Source organism: Athene noctua, chromosome 1 (genome assembly GCF_965140245.1).
Source record: "Athene noctua chromosome 1, bAthNoc1.hap1.1, whole genome shotgun sequence".
Lineage (NCBI taxonomy): Eukaryota > Metazoa > Chordata > Aves > Strigiformes > Strigidae > Athene > Athene noctua.
The window spans coordinates 172,854,789-172,878,391 of NC_134037.1; the positions used below are offsets into that span (position 1 = coordinate 172,854,789).

General features: G+C 34.5%; 1 protein-coding gene across 6 annotated transcripts in view; it reads left to right on the forward strand.

The window, feature by feature from the left end:
* Window positions 1–23,603, forward strand: part of DMD (dystrophin) — a 1,208,865-nt gene that overhangs the window by 354,229 nt on the left and 831,033 nt on the right. For 4 of the 6 annotated variants that reach the window (XM_074905436.1, XM_074905445.1, XM_074905463.1 and 1 more), the window contains exon 8: window positions 1,962–2,143. In XM_074905436.1, coding sequence (XP_074761537.1) covers window positions 1,962–2,143 — 182 coding nt within the window. Of the gene's footprint in view, window positions 1–1,961; window positions 2,144–3,102; window positions 3,226–23,603 lie in introns of all 6 variants that reach the window. The other 2 variants (XM_074905425.1, XM_074905454.1) reach the window with 1 other exon arrangement.

Here is a 23,603-nt window from a genome sequence, read left to right on the forward strand (position 1 = left end):
ATTCAAAAAGCAAAAAATGCAAAGGCAAAGGACAAGATAGCAGAAGTCATTCCTGCTCTGATAATTCAAGAGCCCACAAAAAAGAATTTTGAGAGACAGACTGATATCCCAGTTGGTTGTTTAACTCTTTGCTGTGATTAAATAATTAAATCTTTTCCTAGTGGGTTCTGACAGCTGCATATGTACTTTTTATTTGTCAGATAGAATGGGTAAACAATTTTTGGCATGTATATTGTTTGCAAGGTATGTGTTTTATTTATTGTGCAAGATATTTGTGTAGATAAATGATAAGGTATTTGTCTATTTGATTATCAGAATATTTTGCAAAGGAAAATAATGAACAAATGGAAAAATCACAGCTGGCACTAATGTCTGTTCTTTCAGTGTGTACTCTTGCCTGCATAAAGGCATGGATATTCTTGTAAACATCAATTAGTAGTGGACACTGAGTATAACAGAATGGTGTTAAAATATTAATCAGAAGATAAAAAGATGGTAATAGCAAAATACTTCCTGGTCTGAATTCTGTCACAGAACTGAAGCCTGTAGAGACCAAGGGCTGTAGTTTGAATTGATTTGGAAAAGTCATGTTAGTTTGTTTGTTTTAAATGAGCCTATTCTGTGTACTGTGGCCACCAAGGCAGTAAATCTCCTAGGGGTGGGGATGTTAAAAGGAATGGGCTATTTTTTTGAGCCAGTTCTATGTAGAATAAAACATTCAATTATCTTTTATAATCTAATTATCTTTTATAATCTATCAACAAAGGTATGGGAATGGGTTAGAAAGCCAAACCAAAAATATTGACAGGATATCTTTTCTTGATTTCCAAATATATATGAAACTTTTAACTTCAGGTGTTTTCTGCCATGGATTCTGGATTCTAGGAAGACACAATGAGATGCTACCCTGTAGCATTATTGAGAGTGACAGAACATATTATTTTTTTTTTTTTAACCCTGAACTGAAATTTTATCTAACCCAGAATTGATCTAGGACAGTAAAAATTCATAGCTCTTGGCTTTCTGCCAGTGCTCATTGTGAGACACTTATGGAATTAATGCTGAATTTCTTGTACAACACTTTTTACATTTTGATTCACTAGACTGAATGTAGGAGGTAAATGTCAATGGCAAATAACAAAGTAACTGCTTCAAATAGCTGCCACATGCCTTACATTTTTACAAATTGTTATTGACTTGAAATATTGAGTCAGAAAAACCACTTTTCCTGCTGATATATATCATAGCTAAGTGCGAAGCCTAAAATTGTCTTTGTGTTTACGCAGAGTTTCTTGTACTTACTGCTAAAGTCCACAGAGATTTTAGAGGCCTCTTTTTTAGAGTTGTTCTATTATGGATTTTAATGTCTGTGAAGACCATGTTCCTGAGACATTTCACAGACTTCATGAAGAATGTAAGACTAAGAATATAAAAGCTGTATAGCTATATTGGAGCTTGGCTTCAGTAGTTGTTTTGTATGAACCCATTAGGTAGAAATACCTGTACATCTCTTTTTTTTCCCCCCTATTTCAATGTTTCTTCCAATGAATAAATGATGTGAAGAGAACATGCAAGACACAACTTTGAAAATGAGTTTGTATTTTTTTTTTTTAACTGCAGTATTTATATGGCACAAGAAAATACACCTTTTCCTATGTCTAGTCCTACTTAATGAGGATCACAGATTGTATGCTATGTGCATTTTGACTAAAGAAATATAGACAGAAATTTCATGGTGAATGAGATAAGTTACCTTTGTAAACTTTTGGCTTCTTCTCATTGGCATGTAAGTTTAGTCTGTAATACTGGAACTGATTGTAAAATTCTAGTTAGTCTCTAGAGAACTCATGTGGACAACAGATCCGTTGCTCTTTAATCTATCAACTTTCCATAAAATTTGTTGGCTATTTCTCATGGCTAATGTGGAAACTGAAATGATGCATGTTAATTTTTCTTTCTAGATGTTGCAACTGCCTGTCCAGATAAGAAGTCCATCTTAATGTACGTGACCTCTCTCTTCCAAGTTCTGCCTCAGCAAGTCACCATGGAAGCCATCAGGGAGGTAGAGATGTTGCCACGACAGTCAAGAGTCACTAGAGAAGGGCACATACAAGTACATCATCAACAGCTTTTTACTCAAGAAGTGAGTTGTTTCACTTTTCTACTGTCATCTTGCTGCTCTGAAGTGGCTGTTTCCCTTACCTACCCCTTAAGTTTGATGTTAGATGGCTAATGGAAGGAAAAAAAAACCACAGGCATCATGGACAGTCTTTTCACTTCAGGCATGTATTTGTCTGAAGAACTGTACTTTCATACTGCTTTTCACCTTGCACCAGGCTGTTTTAAAAGTAACCATTCATCAAAGAAGTGCTTTGCATTTCTCTTTTACAGCAGTGAGTGTTTTGATTGTGGAAGAGCACTACAAAGAACAAAGAAACTGTTTACATATAAACACAGACATGTAGAAACTTTTTTACCTTTTTCAGAGAATTGCAGTTGACATTGCTCCATATTCATGAAACACTTTTTTTTAAATATTTTATTTACACTGACTTGTATCAGATCATCTGTTCTCAGTTCATGGCCTCTCAAAAAGCTCATGCAATACTTGGAATTAATTTATGTTTTCTATGTCATTTATGTTTTTGACTGAAATCATCAGATAGTCTCTCTGAAGTGTTTAGTGAATTTTAGGCCTAGTGTTCTTGTCTGAATTTAATCTGTATCTTGCTTTTGGGTTGTTCAGTCTCTTTTGGACTAGTAAGCAGATGAGTATTGGCTCTGTTTATTCAGGATGTACTACAAGATCACTTGTTTTTTTCAGCCTTTGCTTGTAAATTATAAAGAACCTTCAAATTACATTGGTATTCTGCTGGCATTAAGTCCTGACAGTTTGTTGCTTTTGGAAAGGATGTCAGATTAAATGAAAGCTTTCCTTAATACCATCTCAGTTTTGACTCCTGAATACCAACACCATCCTTGAAAAATATAACTGGTGATCACCTTCCTATTTATTTTTCTTCACTTTTTAAATCATTACTCCTATAATCCATGCTTCTATCTGTATGTCTGTTCTTTCCAACTCTAATTTCTTCTTCATAGATCACAGTCAGTGTACCCCAGGGACCTTCACCTTCTCCTAAACCGCGGTTCAAAAGTTACGCATATACCCAAGCTGTGTATGTCCCATCCCCTGACCAAAAAAGGAGGCAGGTTCCTCCACAGGTCTGTCAATATTGTCATTTGTTTTAAAAACTGCTTTATTAATCTTGTGCTTGGAGTGAAAGAGTTTGCACCTTTTGCTTATACCTGATCTTTATGACCTACTTTTTCCAGGGTTTTTTGTGCATCTGTTGAGTGATTACTTTTTACTGTGCATTTCTGCATGGCTGGCAATAGGTGTTCTGCTGATTGTTAGGGGTGTACAGCATTCAAGCACTGTTTTTTTTATAATTATAAACTGTGTCCTTCATTAAGTTATTTTTGAAAATAATACATATATTGCCAAAAGATATTAGAAGAACAAACCAAAGCTGTGTTTGGCATCTAATTATTATATTTCTGTCTCAGATCTGATTATAGAAAAACAAGAAGTATTTTTTTCTTCTTGCTTGTCCTGAACCTTGTATCTATTAAAGCAAATAGTAAGTGATGACATTTCTTAGAAGGTTACTGTAGTTGGAAACAAGAGAAAGGAAACATTAAATTTAATATTCTTTATATGACCTGGATTATTAGATTATAACAGCTGGTTATTTTATCATAAACAGCATCATGCCAATATTCAGACTAGGGTTTTGTGTTTGTTTTTTTTTTACTTTTAAATAGCTGGGGTAGTTTAATAACACTTGTTTCAAACAATTCTTATAATGAGCATTTCAGTAGCTGGATTTTTATAACTTCTGACAAGTGTGAGAGCCAAAGGTCATATTGTATAATGCAACGTGTTTTCCTTTTGTTACACTGCAGAAAAGACATATACATGTATTTGACACTACAGTATGAGTTCACTTGTGGAGACTTAATTCTGTCTAACCTCTAAAAATTTATTGCAAAATTACACTTGCATTCAACACTGTGTTTCCGAATCTACTCATCAAGTGACAGGTGTTCTACTGAATAATGACTTCCTTTAAATAATCCAGAAAAGAAATCCTGTGCCCATAAGCATGACACCTGCTGCATAATACTAACATCAAATGTGTTGCAGTGATGATTAATACAGCATTTAAAAAAGGTGTTTAAAACTGGTATAATTGATTTGTTCTCCTTAGATACTATACTGATAATTGAGAAGAATGAAGAGTCATGATATAGCTGTTTTTTCTTGAGCTACTTTTATTGTGATTGATTGTAGGTGTTGTTAACACCTCCACCATTGAGTATAATGAACAAGTTGATACAATTTATTTCCACAAATGTTATTAAAATGTACTAAGAGAATATAATTCTATTATTCAGTCCTCATCTTTCATTCCAGTTTTCAGATCTCCTCTTCCTGAATTTGGAATCTTTGTCTATTATACTTATGTAGTAACTACTGCATAAGTATTCTACTGATCTGGCAGAATCTGAAGACCTAACTGGATTTGGGCTCTACTGCGCTAGAGGCACAACAAATAATAACAAATGAAAAGCATTCACTTAAAAATCCTAAATGAAAATCACCAGACACAGTGTCATAATTAAAAAAAAATAATAATAATTGTATAATACTAATTAATACACCAGTTCAAAATATAAAATTCTTAATCAGTAGGAATGATTTTTTTGCATCTAACCATGTATTTCTTGAAGAACAGCTGTCATCTAACTATTAAAACAGATTTTTAATCGTGGTAAAATAATGGTAGATATTTTTTTCTCTAGATATCTGAAGATGATATACCTTAATAATCCCATCTATTTTAACTAAATCAAACAAATATATTAATTCCTTTTCAATTCTAGTAGCCTGCCAGTCTTCTGTCAGCTATATTATGATACCATTATTGGTATTGCAGTACTGCCTGTAGGATTTTCAGTAAAATCTGCTTCTTGAGGGGACTACATTAAACAAATCAAGATGAAGTCAACTTTTTTTTCTTGGATTTTGTGAAGTTTAGGAAACTGTCTCTCCTTTCCATGTAGTTATTAAAGAAAAATTTCAGTGGATTTAGTTTATTGTGATATGCCATTTTCAACGGTATCTTAGGTGCTGTCACTGAGAAGCAAAATTTTCACTAAGAATGCTGGTCTTCTGTTGAAATGTATGAGTCATTTTTTCATTTCGGATCTCTACAAAGCTTCATCTTACAGGACTTGAATATTATAATTTCCCCAAGATAATCAAAGATGATATATAGCAACTATCAAGAAAAAGTCTTTCACCTGCTTCTCACTAGAGTTTCTAGCTGCTAAGATTCATCTTAACCATCATATTGTTTAATTGGGTGATATTTTTGAAGATCTGCATTTGGATGAAAGGTCCAGTAGATTTTGTAGTTCAAGCATGAGCCAACTGGAACTGGGAAGAAAAATAAATAAGACTTATTTTCAAGGATTGTGAATGTTATGCTGTGATTTTGACCACATATGCACTATATATATGTTTAATGCATTTGTCAGTTGTAGGAAATTGTAAAAATGAAATAAGCTGTGATTCTCTGAGCTCTGTATTAGTAAGAAGGAATAACATTTGCTCTTACATCATCATCTGACAAAGTCCTTTCCTTTATCTTCCACTTTTGTCTATTCTTCTATGTCACATTTCACTTCATTTTCCCCATCTTCATACTTTTTAATGCCTTTACGACATGTGTGTCTTTAAATTCAACCTTCCTTTCTGAATTTTTATTTTCTTTGTTGCTTAAGTATACTTGCAAGACCTAGTATTTTAGTTGCTCAAATTTTGGCCGCACAAGTTTTGCTTTACTTAACTGTGACACATCTCAGATTCAAAGAAAATCATTGTTCTGCCAACCTGTTCACTTGGTGACTTCTTGTTGTTTGGTCTGTGCTTGACCACTTCTGGTTGAAGTAAAGCCTTTTTAAATGCTGTTACTAACATGAATAGCTGCTGTTCTGCTAATGGTCAGGAAAAGTTTTCCTCTTTTACCTTGATTATGTAGAAAGTGTTCAAGCAGATCTTAGGACAAGAATCCACTTCTCAAATCTGAATCCTTGAATCCCCTGTGTTAATATTAAGGCTCAAGAGAAAATATTTATGTTGACAGGTTTCAGATGACAGTTAATGCCTAGGATTACAGAATGCTTGCCTGACTGCAGCTCTGTGTTTTGCCTTGTATACAGTCTCCATAATGAGACAGTCTGTCTAGCTTCACTTAGAAAAAAGGGATCCTCAAGTTAATTTCCTGAGACATTCAAAATCTGATTTAAAATTACCCTTTGCTTGTGTTTTATATTTATGAAAACCTTGGTTTCTGTTATAATGATTCTGTATTGACCAAGAAGAATGCTAGCTTTAATTTGTATTTTTTTCCAAAATAATTTTATCAGTGCAGTTTCAAATATTGATCCCAGGCAAAACTCCTATCTCTCTGCCTTCATTTTTACTTGCTACCTACTACCTGAACTCCACGGGACATAAAGTATACTGTCTTAAATGGATTCAAGGAAGGAAAAAAAAAAAAAGTTTTGTAAAACACTGAAGTACCTAGAAAAGAAACTTTTCATAATAAAGAATCATAGAATCATTTAGGTTGGAAAAGACCTTTAAGATCATCAAATCCAACCATAACCCTAGCACTGCTAAGTGCACCACTAAACCATGTTCCTAAGTGCCTTAGCTACATGTCTTTTAAATACCTCCAGGGATGGTGACTCAACCACTTTCCTGGGCAGACTATTCTAATGCTTGGTAGCCCCTTCAGTTAAGACATTTTTCCTAATATCCAATCTAAACCTCTGTTGGCACAACTTGAAGTCAGTTCTTCTTGTCCTATTGCTTGTTACCTGGGAGAAGAGACCAACACGCACCTCACTACAGCCTCCTTTCAGGTATTGTTTTACAGATGTTAGGCATCACTGGCCAAGATCCCCTGGCATTCCCTGCTACTTGTCTCCACATACCTTCCTGGTGACCAGCAGGTCATGAAGAAATGTTCTTCATGAGAGAGTGATTGGTCACTGGAACAGGCTGCCAGGGAAGTGGTCACAGCACCAATCCTGTCAAAATTCAAGGAGCATCTGGATGATGCTTTAGTTGTATGATTTAGGTAATCCTGTGAGGAGCAGGGAGTTGGACTCTATGATCCTTATGGGTCCCTTCCAACTTGAGATATTCTATGATTCTCTGATCCACAGGACCTTCTTCCACTTTCAGGATCTGTCTCCTAGTCAGCATCTCTCCACCTTAATTCTAAACCCCATTCTCTTTTCTGGCATGAGTCTGTCTTTCCAGGATGCTTCTTTTCACCAGCAACTCTTCTTTCCATAACCCTAAGACCCCATTTTTTCCAGTCTAAACAGTCTATGTCCAGAAGCACAACTCATTATTAGCTTCCTAATTGATGCTTCTGTCTTATGCTTCTTGATTAATGGGAGGATTCATAGAATCAACTAGGTTGGAAAGGACCCTGAAAATCATCTAGTCCAACCATTAACCTAGCACTGACAGTTCCCAATTACACCATATCCCTAAGCACTATGTTGACTCTACTCTTAAACACCTCCAGGGATGAGGACTCCACCATCCCCCTGGGCAGCCCATTCCAATGCCTAACAACCCCTTTTGTAAAGAAATGCTTCCTGACATCTAGTCTAAACCTTCCCTGGTACAACTTGAGCCCATTGCCTCTTGTTCTATCGCTTGTTACTTGGTTAAAGAGGCTCATCTCCATCTCTCTGCAACCTCCTTTCAGGTAGCTGTAGAGGGCGATGAGGTCTCCCCTCAACCTCCTCTTCTCCAGACTAAACAACCCCAGTTCCCTCAGCCACTCCTCTTAGGACATGTGCTCTGGACCCTTCACTAGCTGGTCTTACCAGCACCACATGCGGCTTTTGTCTAGACCATTTGTTATAAAAATTTACAACCAGTCCTTACTGGTTGCAGCTAGCAAGTAGCAGGAATCTGCCTCACAGCTCAGAAGTTCAATTTCAGACATTCAGCTGCCTCTGCTCCACACATCCATGAAGAGTTATCTGCTGTCTTTACATGTGCCTGTTCACATTCACTAATGAACACTTCTTTAGAGTTTGACATAAAAGGCAATTACTTACTGACTTTTCAATCTCTTTTTAACTTTCCCTTTCAGTTGACCATAAAAAATCATATGAGAGTGTCTTTTATTTTTTATGTAAGACTTTTTCAACTGATTTCTTACTTAAAATAGCTATAAAGATTGTTTAAACATAGTAACACTAGAAATGCAATGTGGTGTGTCCCATGTGAATTATTGGACTGTTCCTTTCTGACTAAGAAAAAAGGGTGATATGTTATTCAGAAGTAAAAAAATCCTAGATAAAAAATATTTTTTCTGCTGTATATTCATATTTAATCATGAGTTTACCTATAAGTGGTTGGCAATATCAAAGAAAAAAAAAATCTATTAAGTAAACTTGATTGTAATTACTTTTAAAGAGTTTTTTTAACTGTTAGAAACATGGAAAAGTTATACAGGTCATTCTCTGATTAAATTATTAGTGTATGTATTTCAGAACAGAGAACTGTATGTACTTTCAATAACACACTTTTACTTGGATTATTTTTTTCTTACAGTTTATTTTTTAGACGCTTTTAACTAGTTTCAGGGTTATTTTAAGTTTAATCTGTTTTTTGGGGGTTTTTGAGAAGCAAATTTACCAAGAGATTCTTGAACTGCGATACAACTGCTTGCTTTTTTAAAAAAATAATCTGTTACACAAGTTTTAATCTGTAACGAAAAATCTGCTATTGCCAGAGCTTCCTCTTTCTCAGTAGCTTTGCTGTCCCTCATCACCGAGAGAAGCTTCCTTGACCCTGCTACCTTCATCTCAGCTTTCTCTGCCTGACTCTCTGCAGTGACAGAGGAGGCATTTATGTTAACAAATAATAGCTTTCAGTGTTGGTTAAATGTTTATGAATATGATGAAAACACAAAGGATTGCATTTTCTCCATTGAACTACTGGTGAGTGTTAATTGCACTAATTTGCTATTGCCGAAATAGAAACTTCATGAATATGAGTGAAAGCATTCACTTCTAAAATTAAAAATTTTCACTGAAACAATTTTACAATTTTTGTCTCTTGTTTTGAAAAGAAACCCATTTTCTCTGTTTTTTAAATAGCTTAATTTCAAGGTCTACAATAAGATAAAGAGGCTACATAACACTTAAAAATGTTCATTTAAGATATTTTGTGCCGCTGAGTCTCTTGAATGTATTATATCAGCAGTGGATTTGATGCAAAGGAAAGGCTAGATGAAATGTAGGACACAATATTAATGAAAAACATTACGGCTAGATTGGTGTTCATTTTTTCCTAATCTCAGGACTGAAATTCAAGGAACTTGAGGATTCATACAACAAGTATCCACAAGTCATTAGGCATTCCCATTTCATTCCCATTTATTTGAAGCTGAGAAAGAAAGCAATTGACTGCTTATCTACTATCCTAGGTATTCGTGCAATAAGTTGATGGTGTGCTGTTGTCTTTCTCTACTGATCTAGGAAACTCATGGTAGTGGCTAAATCAAGGCTATCTGCATCTGCACATGATCCTTAATCATTGTGATTTGCTTGTTCCTTTCATTATACATAGTCACAGGAGCTCTTCAGTGGACTGAGATGCAAGAATGCCTGTTCATTTCCTCACTTTGCCTCCCGGGCATTGGAATTTCAAAATTTTAAGGCTGATTAAGAAGAAAGAAAGAAGAACAATAGTTCTTCCTTCCTTACTTTCCTTGCTTTTTCTAAATATAATTTTGTTAAAGATGAGACTACCTCTTCCTTGCAGATAATACTGTATCAATCTTGTCCGGGAATGCTGGGTTCTATTTAAATACAAATAGTCAAATAACAGGGAGACCGTCAAACATTTTAACACATAGCTTATGCCTTCAGTGATGCTGAAAGATGTACTGCGAAAGAATTTCAACTTAATATATAGAACTACTGCCTTTGCTTGACTATTCACCTTTGTTATTTAATCTGATTTAAGATGGATTCATAGTTTTCACTCTTTCATTACACCTAGTTAAACCTTTTAAATGCCAAAAAATGAAACCAGAACTCGTATCTCTTGGAAAACCTTTCAAGTCAACAGGACGGTTTACCACACAAAAGCAATTTAAAGTATTTGCCCAGAGATAAGTCTCTATCAGGTGAACTTCTCAGTACTATGATAAAACTTTGGTTCATAATTTTTGATAGCATTACTTTATTTTAAACCCTAGTTTATTATCAGTTTTTCTTACTGATTAATTTATCTAGATTTGACATAAATAAAAAGACATCAAAAATGAGATTTTGTACTTCATATGTTAGTCTAATATTTTTGTGCCTCCAGCTGAGAATTATCAATAACACACACAAAAAACCCGCTAACCCAGAAAAATGTTTCAGCATTGAAGCAGCAGCAGCACATTTTGTTCAATTCCAGAGCATCCTCTTTCTCAACAGCTTTGCTGGCCCTCATCACCGAGAGAAGCTTCCTTGACCCTGCTAGCTTCATCTCAGCTTTCTCTGCCTGACTCTCTGCAGTGACAGAGGAGGCATTTATTTTAACAAATAATAGCTTTCAGTGTTGGTTAAATGTTTATTAATATGATGAAAACATAAAGGATTACATTTTCTCCATTGAACTACTGGTCAGTTTTTATTGCACTACTTTTGTATAATTTAACTAAATTTCCTATCCCATGGTACACCATCACGTGGTTGAAATTTTGTTAGCTAAAGTATAATTAAAGAGTGTTTTTAAATAAGATAGCTTCAAAAAATTAGTACAGGATATGTCTGTGCCCAAGTGTAGCTGTAATTTTGAGGAATTAGCTTCATGTTTTACTCTATTATAATGGTAAGATTTCTGAGGACAAAACCTTTGTTCCTTCAGATGCATATAATACTTCATGGTAAAATCCAAAGTATTTTTGGTGCATGGCAAATAATTCTGTGTTTAAAATGAAAAAGTTGGATTTTGAAAAGTGAATTAAAGTGCCCACTTCTCTAGGGAAGCAGTTGGAGTTTCTGGTTGTCCTTTTGCCAAATCATTACACTGTGAGAAAGGGGACAACCATTTTTATCCCTGTATTTATAACAATAGTGTTAGAGTTGTATGTTTTCAGGGTCTGTAGGAAATGCTGTGGATTGTTTGTTAATTCCCATTTGTATGGCAGGCAGGTCTGCATGTTTACCTGAAATAGTGACCTTTGAAAAGGCCAGATTGCTTATCTCTACTGATCATTAAAGTGCTGGTTTCTTTCTTCCCCCCCCCCTCTCCCCGTCACTTCCATGCAATAGAAACTGTGTATTTTAATGCTTGTATGGAAGACTATCCCTCTAAAATACTGCAGTATGTACTTTGTGGGTTTGGTGTGCATGTACAGACTTCAAGTACAAGTGTATAAAGGTAGATATTAATGGAATTTCCATGTTCATGCCAAACAGCAAAGGCACTTGTCTTTGCATATACATAGTATTAAGAAATTTTGCTTTATGGTTTTCTAAGATTTAGAAGTATTCTAAGCAATATCATTAATATGGGTGTGTTAGCCTGAGGTGATTAATGAGCTAAGGGGAGAAGTACGAAGAGATAAAAGAACAATACATTTGGGGCAGGGCCGAAACAAATACTTTTTCAGATATTCAAATCTTCTTCAGAAATTCCAGACCTGAAAACATAATAAAACATAGCAAAAATGAGAAATCAAAAAATATAAAAATTGTATGGAACAATATGATATTTCGAATTTATCCCCACTCTTTCTACAGAAAACATTTGTTTTATTAGAACTTAGTTTACCTGTAGCAGAGAAATAATACATATATTTTGATGAAATAAAACATACTTAAAAATGCAAAAGGAAACTTTAGTTGCCCCATAATGATGTCATTAGAAAGGAAACAGTGGTTTAAATAAACTTTTGATGATGTAGTGAGGCATCAAACTTTAAAAAACAAATATAATTTTTAAAGGGGTGGAAAATGCAGTTTTGCTTATGGTGTTAAAAGATCTAATTTATTAATAGAAAAAAGTAGCACTCATATAAGGAGCTCTGCAAAATGTTTTGCAAGGTTTTTTGCACGTATATTGGAAAATATACTAAAATAAAGTATGTTTACTTCTCAAGCATGAATAAGACATGAGTAAAGATCCTGGTTTATGTGTCATTGTTCAAGAGATTGTTTTAACTTTAAAGCATAGCTGCCATTAATGTAAGTGAAACTGGCATGTGTGTTTAGAGGAAGTGTACGCCACAAAAAGTATAGACAGGTGAAAATGCAATATGCAAGTTTCTTGTTTGATATTTTATATAAACAGTCTTCCAGGCTTATATTTTTCTACCATCTTTATTTCTGCTATGATCTTTCACTTTTGTTTCTCTCTTTGGTGTTTAACATCCTAGCTAATGTAACAATATATATGCAGCTTCTACCAAAACTGCATTTACATTTCCTTTTTGAACAAAATTGAAATTGACTTGGGGTACCGTTGGTCCAGTACATTGTTTGTGTCAGCTTCTGAGTTGTCATTTCTTACATATTCGAGTTGATATTTCTTCAGTCTGGAAGTATATAAAATAAGTTTTCCTACCTTTATTTTTGAGATAAGGTCTTCTGTCTGTCTGAAATATTTTTCTTGAACTTTGACACGTGTTCTCCACTGAACGATTTCAGTTTTATCTTTTTGCACAAATAAAGCAAATCTAATATTAGTCTTCATTTTGTATTCTGATGCTTTGCTTCTAGAGTATTAACAAAGGAATTAAAAAAAATAATTCTATTGTCTGTCAGAAAAAGGACAAAAACCTAAAACAGAAAAGGGAGAAACAGAGATAAGAAGATGTAAAGCTGTTCCTTACTTTAAAAAATCCCATCATGCATACATTGTGTCAGGGGCATCACATACAGAGGGTAGCAGCTTCAGATGCAAGCCAAAGACTATCAGCAAGACAAGGGGAAGATGAGATGGAACAAGAAATTGACTGTCTGTTACAGGATTAATAACAGAAGTGGCATGTTTCCTGTGTGCTTACTAGGTTTCTATGTGGTTTGTGCTGAGATGTTACTCGATTCACTATAGCTTGTTGGCTATTTGTTTCATACACTTAACATTCCATACACTTAACAAGTGAAATTCATTGTTTAGGTATTATACGTGTAAAGAGAGAGTAACATTTTCATTGTTAATTCTGACTACTTTTTACATGGTCTAAGGAAAAGAGCTTGTTTTTCCTCTTATATAATAGCATCTTTATTACAGAGTGAGTGTGTTGAGTCTCTGCATAAAACCTGGCTAATTTGTAACATTTTTGGTTGGTTATAGTCTTCATTGTAACTTTCCTAGGATGTTCACTTAATAAAGTTAGTAGCATTCCACTGACTTAGATTATTCTTTCTTGAGGCTAGGAAGGGGACTAGGAGGTAGGCCTGGATTGACAGTACACTGCAGGACTCAGAAAGTACTTCCCATTGCTTTCTTGGATGTCTTTTTGCTCTGGGGATCCGAACTGCTGCCTTTCCCTTTGAGTCAGTAGTAATTGATCATCCCACTCTAGAAGCAACTGTGATCATTTGATAGCCATCCAGTAGTCTTTACTTAATTAGGTAATGATTTTAATTTTTCTCTTGAAAAAGCTACATGTATCATAAGTGCATAAACTTGTCTATTTCTTGAATGGTTCCTTTAAGTTTTCATTGCTACTGTTTTCATTATGCACCTGTTCTGTTGATTTGTTAAGATCTGTTCTGAGAAGGCTATAAATGCCTAGCTTCTTTTCACCCTTAAAGTGAATTCTTTGCTATTCTGGATACAAACAGTTCCTGGTTATACACTTTATTTAAAAACAAAACAAAAAAAACCCCACCCCTTTGATTGTTTAAATTGTGCTAAGAGTTTATATCTCAAGTAGTCCTGGTGAACTCAATGACAAAATGATTTTAGCAGTTTCAGAGCAGAAATGCACTAGACTCTAAAGTATTAAGAGCTACACTTTGAAGTGTTAGCAGGCTTTGCATTTTTGTTATATTTTTATATAACTTGACTCCAATGGTAAAGTGTTGGTGACCTATTGCAATTAACTAGTAAGAGTGAACTAATATAATGCGTGAGCTTTGGGCCCTTTCATACAGGACTAGTGGACCATCTACCTCAATTAACAGTGCTGCTGACTGAAATACTTGAAGAATTTAGTTTTACTGTATGCAACCAGTTTCCTGGGAAATTGTGCAAAGATGTTTTGACAATGGTACATCTTATCAACATGAACTATTTAGTTTCAGTTATCTGAAGTAAGAGGCACACATTTTTTACTTCAATTTAAAATATTTTCTCATTTTGCTACGATAAAAGTTTAAAAACAGAAGCAGAACGTAACTTTTTAATATAAAAGAACCTTGTCTCTTACAGCAAAAGTGATTTAAGAGACATGCCAGACTACATATCAAGAAGCAAAACCTGATAACTTCATAAAACAGACTTTTTGCAGTTGATAGTACAGTTTGCAAATGTTGAACTGATTATTTGTCTTAGTCTTATGGTGAAGTCCTTAAAGCAAGAAAATCCAATATAAAACAGTAATTTTAAACAGTTTGGTTTGTTTTTTAAACAGAAAATATGAATTCTTCAATTTTATATGCTTTTCACTATCACCATTTCATAAAAAAGAGGCTTATACACAGAAAATAAGCTAGTGGAAATGTATGCTATTTGTAGTAACTATTAGGGGAAATGCAATGTTTCTGTACTCAGTATTTACTAGGAGTAACTAGCAGACTTTGAATTTGACAGTAAGATCAAGAGGTGGAGATTCTACAACGCTCTGTCCATTCTGAAGTGTATCGAGGTGTGATAACAATAAATAATTACATGGTTGCATTGGTTTTCCCACCTGAATTACATTTGCAAATATTGTCAGGAATAAGAATTAATTCCACTGCACTATACATGTTGTATGTTACTCCAGCCCCTTCATGTCATTATACTATTTTCTGTATGGTTACCTTTTCGAAAAACATTCTTTAATCTACTTACAATTATCCATTCCTTTTCAGAACACATTCAGTCTCTTTCCAGTATCTGTGATCTTAAAAATTAGCTTCATTATTCCTCTGACCTCATTTATTCCTACTCATGTTCTTAATCACAATGCTCTTGCATCTTCTCCGTATCACCAAGTAAATGCTTTCTCTGTTGTGCTGTGCTGTGAGTTGCTACTTCTAGTCTTTTCCTGGGTCTCCTGTCTCTTTTAAATTCAGTGTCAAAATAATTCTCCTCATTGATAGCTTTTAAACTTAAGCTTTAACAACTCATTCGTGTTTAGTCTCCTATTTTTCCCAAGTTTAACTTCTCTTTTCACTGTTCAGCCTTGTTTCTGACTTTTTTACCCATTCTACGATAGCTATTGCAATGGATATGTGATTTAATACCTACAGTTTATAGTCGTGTTATGACTTTTAGTAAAGATGATATGGGGAAGTATAAGATTGCTTGGCAAAATTTACCTGTAAAGCACCTGTAATTCTTTTCTCCCACATGAGACATGTCAGGCAAAAGTATCTGATATAATATGCATGGATTCTGTTTCAACATTTTGATACACATTCAAAGAACTAAAACAGTTAATTCTAGGAGAATGTAACAGAAAAAAAAAAATTACAGGTCTACAATTCAAGAACTAAGAAGTTGCTTTTTGCTAGATCTCACCTGGAAAGGGAAAAAGTGGAAGTTTAAAGGAGTGTAGAGAAAGAAAGAGCAAATGTAGAGAAGAATATAGCTATAACAGTACACTTATATTTTTTAAACTGACAATTTCTGAATTACTAGTGTCTGTTAAAGAATTTAGATGCTACACAAGATACAAATCAATTGTACATTGTCTCTATAACGAGAATTTAGAACCCTGTAACTCCATGTTCTTGAAGTATGCTTTCATGCCTACCTCACTAGTAATTATATCTGAGTAGTGACTTTAATTAAGCGAATTCCCTCTTGACAGAACCTGAAGGTAAATTTAGGTCATATCACCACAAGTGACCTCACTGCAGTTACATTTTTGCTTAATAAACATGTCTTATATTCTAGCCAGTTAAATGAGGTATAATTTAATCTGAACTGCAAGCATAACTGTGTGAGAGAATAACTGTCTTTAGAATATATTTGGATGTAGCTATTTTAGGTTTCCTTTGTTATCTCAAAAGAACAAAGGGGCATAGTTCATATCTGAAAGAGAAAAAATAATAGGATTCTATTATTTCATTATATATGCTACATATATGTATATAAAAATTAGAAACATGTTATCCCTGAAATATCAGTCATGGGTTAAGATTTCTTTTTTATGTCAGAAGCTTTTTTCATATCAAAAATTTCAAAATAGCATGTACAAATATATATATCAGAAAAAAAAATTCACCTGCAAAACAGATTTGAATGCTTCCTAACATGCTTCTATTTCCCTAAAATGTTAGTTTTTGCATGTGAATTTACAATGCAGTGTTTTACTCCACAGTTCCTAAGTGACAGTAAAAATTTCTGTTTCGGTTACAAAAAGATGCAGTTATTTTTGTTGAATATAATTTCTCTTATTTGTTTTTTAATTTCCTACTTCTCATTATCCTTTATTCTGAGAGGGGGAAAAAAAAAAGCCAGATGACACTCTAATTGTGAAATTTGTGAGGGAAAGGCAGTCAACGCATAGTTTAAGAATAACTGATAGTAATCTAGACATCTTTAGTTCTGTTTCCCATGTCATTGAATTTTGCAGGATCCCTACAAATAGCCAAGTTAATGTTAAGGTGTGGAGCATGACAATACACTGATTTCTGCTTTTGTACACCTTCAGATAAATTTCAGAGCCTCTGTACTAGGTCTGTATGACAACAGAACAGTTTAAATTAGAGCAAAGGGATTTTCTTACATTTTATTCTGTTCCCAATAATGACCAGTAATTGGATACACCGGAACAGGAAAAGAGGTGTGACTGATTAAAATTATTGAAATATCTCTGATATTCTCGCTCTTCACTGATTCGTGACTCTGATTTCCTGGGCTGGAGATGGTGTCTTTAAAAGTCCTCTTTTCACCCTGTTCTTCTATTCAGTTGCTTGTCTTTGTAAACATTTAGCGAAGTTTTCTATATAGTTTTTAGTATGTCCAGAAATAATTCTTTGTAGTTCTTGTTCTTATTATCTATTGAAAATATTTGTACTATTTTCTGTATTATTATCTAATTTATAAACCTGGGGCTTTGCGTTCAGAAGAGGAGAAAAAGCATATTGTGAGATGTCTAGTTATCATTTTATCTCATTTCCAGCTCTTGATTTATTATTCAGAACTTGTAGCTACAAGCAAGGTATTCACACTACAGAATCTGAGAAAAACAAAACCAAAAACAACAAAACAAACCAAAACCTAAAACCCATTAAATCACTTGAACCCCTTCTCCAAAAGCTTTTTTGTTAGCTTTTAATTTTAAATTGAAAGTATATTCTTTGAAGTGGCTTCTGTTTTGAAGAAGCAAAGACTCTTTAAAAGAAGCTAAAATATATTTAGGAAAAGCTTAAATGTAACAAGGATAAACCACATAAGAACCGTGAACAGGGTATTCAGCCTATTCAAGCAAATTTGACTATTTAAGTTTTTAGATGACTTTGCAAAACCACCTTTTTAATAATGACTTCCAACTATAATAGCATGTAATGTTTAATACTCTGAAATCTCCAGGACCTCAACCTCAACTTCACAAACTAATTAGTATGTCCAATAATTGGCTCTTGTCCCAGAGTCTTTATTTCTTAAAAAAAAGAGTCATATTATAGATGTATCTCTTTATAGTTAATTGCACTTGCTATGAATGCTTTTGAGGACATTTTGATATTGTACTGTGTGAATATATAAAAAGAGTTTTGGAGTTAAATATTCTTATTGTGAAGACTAGATGGTCTTTAACAAAGATCCTGAAGAGAACTATCAGGGCTTAGTAGTTCAAAATAATAGCAGGATTGGTAGCTGGCTATAGTGATTAAAATAAACTGAAAAATTATCTTCATTTTCTTACATTAGAAAACAGTCTTTTATGGGTATGATATATTTGAGGTTATGTCTTAGATTAAATTTTGCAACATATGCTTCTTAATTAGTTGCCTTTACTGGTTTAAACTCACAGAAAAGAAAGCTAAATGCAATGCACAATACAGGTCAAATAAGATTTATATTGTTGCAATTCTGCAAAGAAAGGGTGTTAAAATTTTGTGGTTGCAGACTATTTTATCTTTTGGTCTTTACTGGCCAACTTGTTGCTCCCTGTGTACATCTGTGACAGTGTCGTAATTTGGATTTGTTGGAATATTTTAATTCACCATGAGGCAAACACACCCAATCTATGAGGGGGCTGACTTCAATGGAAAGTAGTACTCTGACATGAAAATCTATGCATTTTCAAAGGTCTGTACGTTCACTGCATACATGTGTCCTAAACCAATTTATTTTAACATGACTTCTGCGATAAAATTCAGAAATACATTTCATTTCATTTGTCTTCTGTGGATGGAGAAAACAGTACTGTCACTTTTTGGTGCATGTAATGGATTTTGGGTTTGGATTGTGAGCTGTATTAATATAAATAATTAGATTTGATTTGTAGCTTTTTTTCTAGACATTCATTAGGGATATTTTCTTTTTTAGCCAGCAGTTCTCACATCACAGGTATCTTTTGTGAGATATGCTAAGAGATTATTTATTCTGTGAACACGAAGAGAAGTCCAGTTGATCAAATTTGTTAATTAAAATTCCCAAAGTGTCCTTACCTTATTAAGAACTAATTGCATGATTTATAAATTATTCCCATCTACAGATTTTGTAGAATTTCATGGTAACTTGAAAAACAAACTCTAAGGCACAGCAGGCTTACTTCCATAACTGATTTTGATAACCCATAATCAGCAATGCCTGAATCCATTGTGTACATGACTCACAGGTTGCAGACTACTCTTCTAAATAAACCCAACTGGAAATATATTAGTGTGCTTATAAATGAAGGATTGAAAGAATGTGCAGCCTGGAAAGTTTAATGCTATTTAAATACTCTTTGTGTACTTAATTTCAAATTTTTACTTCAGTTTTTAAGCTCAAGCAGTTCAATGCAGTTTCCATTTTCATTTATAAATATTGCTTATTCTGTAACTGTAAAATAAACAAAATGTGCTAAAGCAGTGATCTGATATATACTATTAGAATGTGTTTCCATAATTTATATTACATTTCCCTGACAGGTTTTGTTAAAATCAGTACCCACTGGTAGAGCCTCTGGGGTACCCAGAATGTTTGCTCCTTCTCTTCTTGAAGTTCTTTTGAAGTAGACAGGCCCTCACTGATGAATTCAAATTAAAAAAAAAAAAAAACACAACCAAACACCAAACAACAAAAATCAACTTTTATCTTTACATTTTTACCTCTTCCATCCACTCCTTCAAAACTATCTCTGTCTTGCATGTAGATTAACCTAGCATAAAGCGAGCACAAAATGTTTGTACCAGTTATAAAGTTTATACTTTTCACTCCATTATTTGGGAGTTTACATACCTTACCAATTTCTGGTTCTCAATCGTTCTTTACCTGTGTAGTCTGTAATTATCTTTTTTTTTCCTCCATTTTATTAGTTACAGTTGATTTAACATATCTTACATATTTTTAAATACTTTTTTTTTATTAAGCAAATGCTTCAAACAACCATGTAACCATATAACAAGGTGATTCAGAAAAGCATGTGCTCTAACCTTTCCCTGGGTAAACCTCTCTACTGCACACAGCCTTGTAATACTGCCAGCTCATGAGACTGTGTAACTCTTCTGCTTCAAGTTAATAGAGTGTTTATATAATGATAGAACTTTCCATATTTTCACCAAAAGGTAACACTTTTGAGAAATCAAATATAATATAATGATAGAACTTTCCATATTTTCACCAAAACGTAACACTTTTGAGAAATCATTGTAGATTGGGTGTGTTTGCCTCATGGTGAATTAAAAACTTCTGACAAAGCAGTTAATATGTTTCTGCAGGCTGGATTAGTAAAAAATGAACTGTTTTGTCTGTATTATAAAATAACTGTCCATTTCTAGAAAAGCTCTCACATCTCTGTGTTCTTCAAGGGATTGTAAATTAGCATGGGAATAATTGTTGTTTCAAGAAAGGATTCAAAATTACCCAAGTTATAAATCTCTGCAAAATCCTAAATTTCCGCACTTTCAGGGTATACTTAAATTTTAACAGCTAACACTATAGAAACAGAGACATATGAGACCTAAGAAGCAGAAGCTAGAACAAGCTGCCAGGAAAAATGGACCTAACATCAAGAGTTAGTGATAGTGAATAGATAAATCTGGAACAAGGATGGTTTGAGGTAGGTTGTCCCTTCAGAGGCAGTGATGAGATTCAGAATTTGTACATTTTTGGTTTGGGCTGACAGTGACTGTCTCCCAAAAAAATTGTACATTTTATGTAGCATTGCCAAGGAATGGAACTCCTGTTATGAAAATGTACTTTAAAAAATAAAAATAAAAGAAAATCCATGGAAATCACACACAAGGAACAGGTTTGCCCTCTTAAAGGATTTTCAGTAAGGTTAACTGCTTAGAAGTAGAGAAACAGTAGAATTCAGGTTACATTAAATATTTTATATTCAGTGTCTTACATAGATATATTATGACAGAGCTTTTAATAATAGAATTGGTATCATATCCTTCAGTGAACTGGATGAGCCTGTTGTGAAAGGAAGTCTGGAATGTGTGATAAGGGAGACTGTTGCTTTTGTGAACATTTGTTTCACAGAAGTTAGAAGGTAGACGCAGAGTGGGTATCTCAAGGTCTTCCTGAATTGCCCATGACTGCATGGGCAAGGAGAGAGTTGGAATTCAACTATTGGTACGCATCTTTCCCTTTCTTTTTTACCTGCCTGTTGCATAGCTCTATTAACCTATTACATGTATCTCTTCCATAGGTCAGCACTGCAGCTTTTCTGAAAGGTATTAAGTAAAGGGATCAGGGGATTGCAGAAAGACAGTTCCATGACTGAAACAGTTGAGCACTTCTCAGGAATATTCTTTATCTCTGTTACAGAGTTTCTCTCTGAGCAAATTAATCTTTCGGAGATGTTCCTGAGGTTTGCATGTGTCATGTGAAGTGCTGAGATCTAAACCAAGAAAGCACTGAACACTGGGATATGACTAGCTTCATGGGGAAATATACTCTGAACTAAATTACTATATAGGACCGTGAGAAATCAGGCCTTACACAATATGAATCAGTCACATTGAACTATTGTATATTTTGTCTTTCATTCCAACACATGTATAATAGAAGGAATATGTGGATAGTGCTGAAGTTTTGGGACTATTGAAGGAGGGAGAAATCACCAAACCCCCCTATTGGGGGGGGGGGGGAATCTGTAAAAGTAAGACTTAGAGCTCAGTGAGGCAAGGATTTAGGTTTGCACACTGAACAATAACAGTAAAATACAGTATTAAATACACCCTTGTTGAATGCTGCCCATTCTGTGCACTGAATGAGATCGAATCAATTTTAGTACTTTTTAGGCCATTGATATTGTTGTATTTGTGTGCCTTCATAGTCTTTTATATAACTTTTTCCTCACGGTCCCTTCTGAGACATCGAGCTAAATGCTCAAGGCAATTTTCTACCAGCAGAGAATATTATTTCTGTAGGTCATTGCAACATTTAGTTAAGATCGAATTTGAGTGGTCCTCTTTTGATTTCTGCTGCTTTTTTATAGAAGTTCATCACTGAGCTTTAGTGAATACTTCTCTCCAAGGATACATGGTGTGAAAAAACTCCACTCTTTCAGAGCAGTAGCAATACTTTTTCTTTCAAATCACGATTTCTTTTTTCTGCATTCAGATTCTGCATATGCAGATGTGAATGGCTGCTGTTCTCAGCATTATCATTTCATGAACTTTCAGTTATCTGCCTGAACAGGTTAATGTTAATACTGCTGAATTCTATTTATGTGGGGAACTTGGTAACCAAGAACAATAGTGGTAGGTCTAGTGAGTATTGTGTGATGGACCATATTTCTCCCCTAATTAAGAAAAACTCTGCATTGATTTGCTGATGTGTTAAGTTCCTGATGTGTTTGCAATGGCAGTTATGGTAAAGCCTCTTAGAGAGACTTCAGGGAGGCTGCAGTGTGTGACCTTTTTTTATTCTTTTTTAATAAAGCTGTAATTCCCCTAGCCAAGACAGGACTTAAAGAAGTTCAGGCAGTAGCTATCAACTGAAATATAGCCGAAAAAGACGATGTTGTTCTGTCACATTTGTGTATTTTATAATAAAGATGGCTTTATCAACTGTCGAGGACAATAATATAAAACTGCTATGTAGAAATTCTTAAAAAAAAAAAAAAAAAAAAAAAAAATATTTTCAGAGTTTCCACTAGCAAGATTTAGTCAACATTACTGCAGCTGGTTGATTGCTGTTTGTGGTGCTGTGCTCTACAATAGAGGGTTATTCTTTCTGGTCAAAGCTGGTAGAATAGATGTTAGTCTGCCTTTTCTCCTTTATGTATAAAGCACATAATGGATGTGTTACATCATTATATAATGGAATTATAACTTGGAATTACAACAAAGGTTTTAACAGATTACTGCAGGGGAAGAGAACAAAACCCCTTATGAAACAGATAACACTCCTTGTTTTATGCTCGACTACTTCAGACAAATGGAAAAACATAGTGTGGTTTCTTTACATCATTCTGTTTGGTTTTGGTTTACCTAGTGTATTGGCTGAGATGAAGTTTGAAAGGTTGGAATAGTTACAAAGTATGCTCAGGTTCCTTAAGGCTGACAATGTCTAATTCCAACCAGAGGTGTATGTGTGTAAGGGGAGGCTCAACCCACACACCTGTGCTCGTAATAAATCACAAGAATACTTCCCTCACTAAATAGAAAAAAGTGATTGTATGAGATGATATAGAAATAAAAAAGATTTGAACTATGCTCTCTTACAGTGTGTCTATGCAGGCTTCTACCCTATATTTCAGTCAGTTCTGCAGCTTTCTGTGTTTCAGCAAGTGGAATGAAGTATTCTCTTGTTCCTGGGCAGTTTCTCTTTTGCTTAGCTCTGAGACTTGGCTCATCTGGTTCCAATGTCTTTGCTGTTACTCTAGCACATGCCACACTGAGATGTCTAGAGAACTTTCTGCTGGCACACAGGCTCAGTGGCTCATCAGGCAGAAGTAGTGTCCCTTCATCCAAAGGCATTCCACATAGCCCAGCCAGTCTTCATCATGCAATGTGAAAAAACAGTCAAAAAAGTGTGAAACTAATGTGGGTCACATGTGGTCAGACCAATGTTGGTGTGCAGCTCCTATGTGAGCAGAGTGAACCTGTAGCTGCCTAGTCCTGACTGTACAGGTGCACTCTTAATTTTTTGTGTAGCAAGACATTCT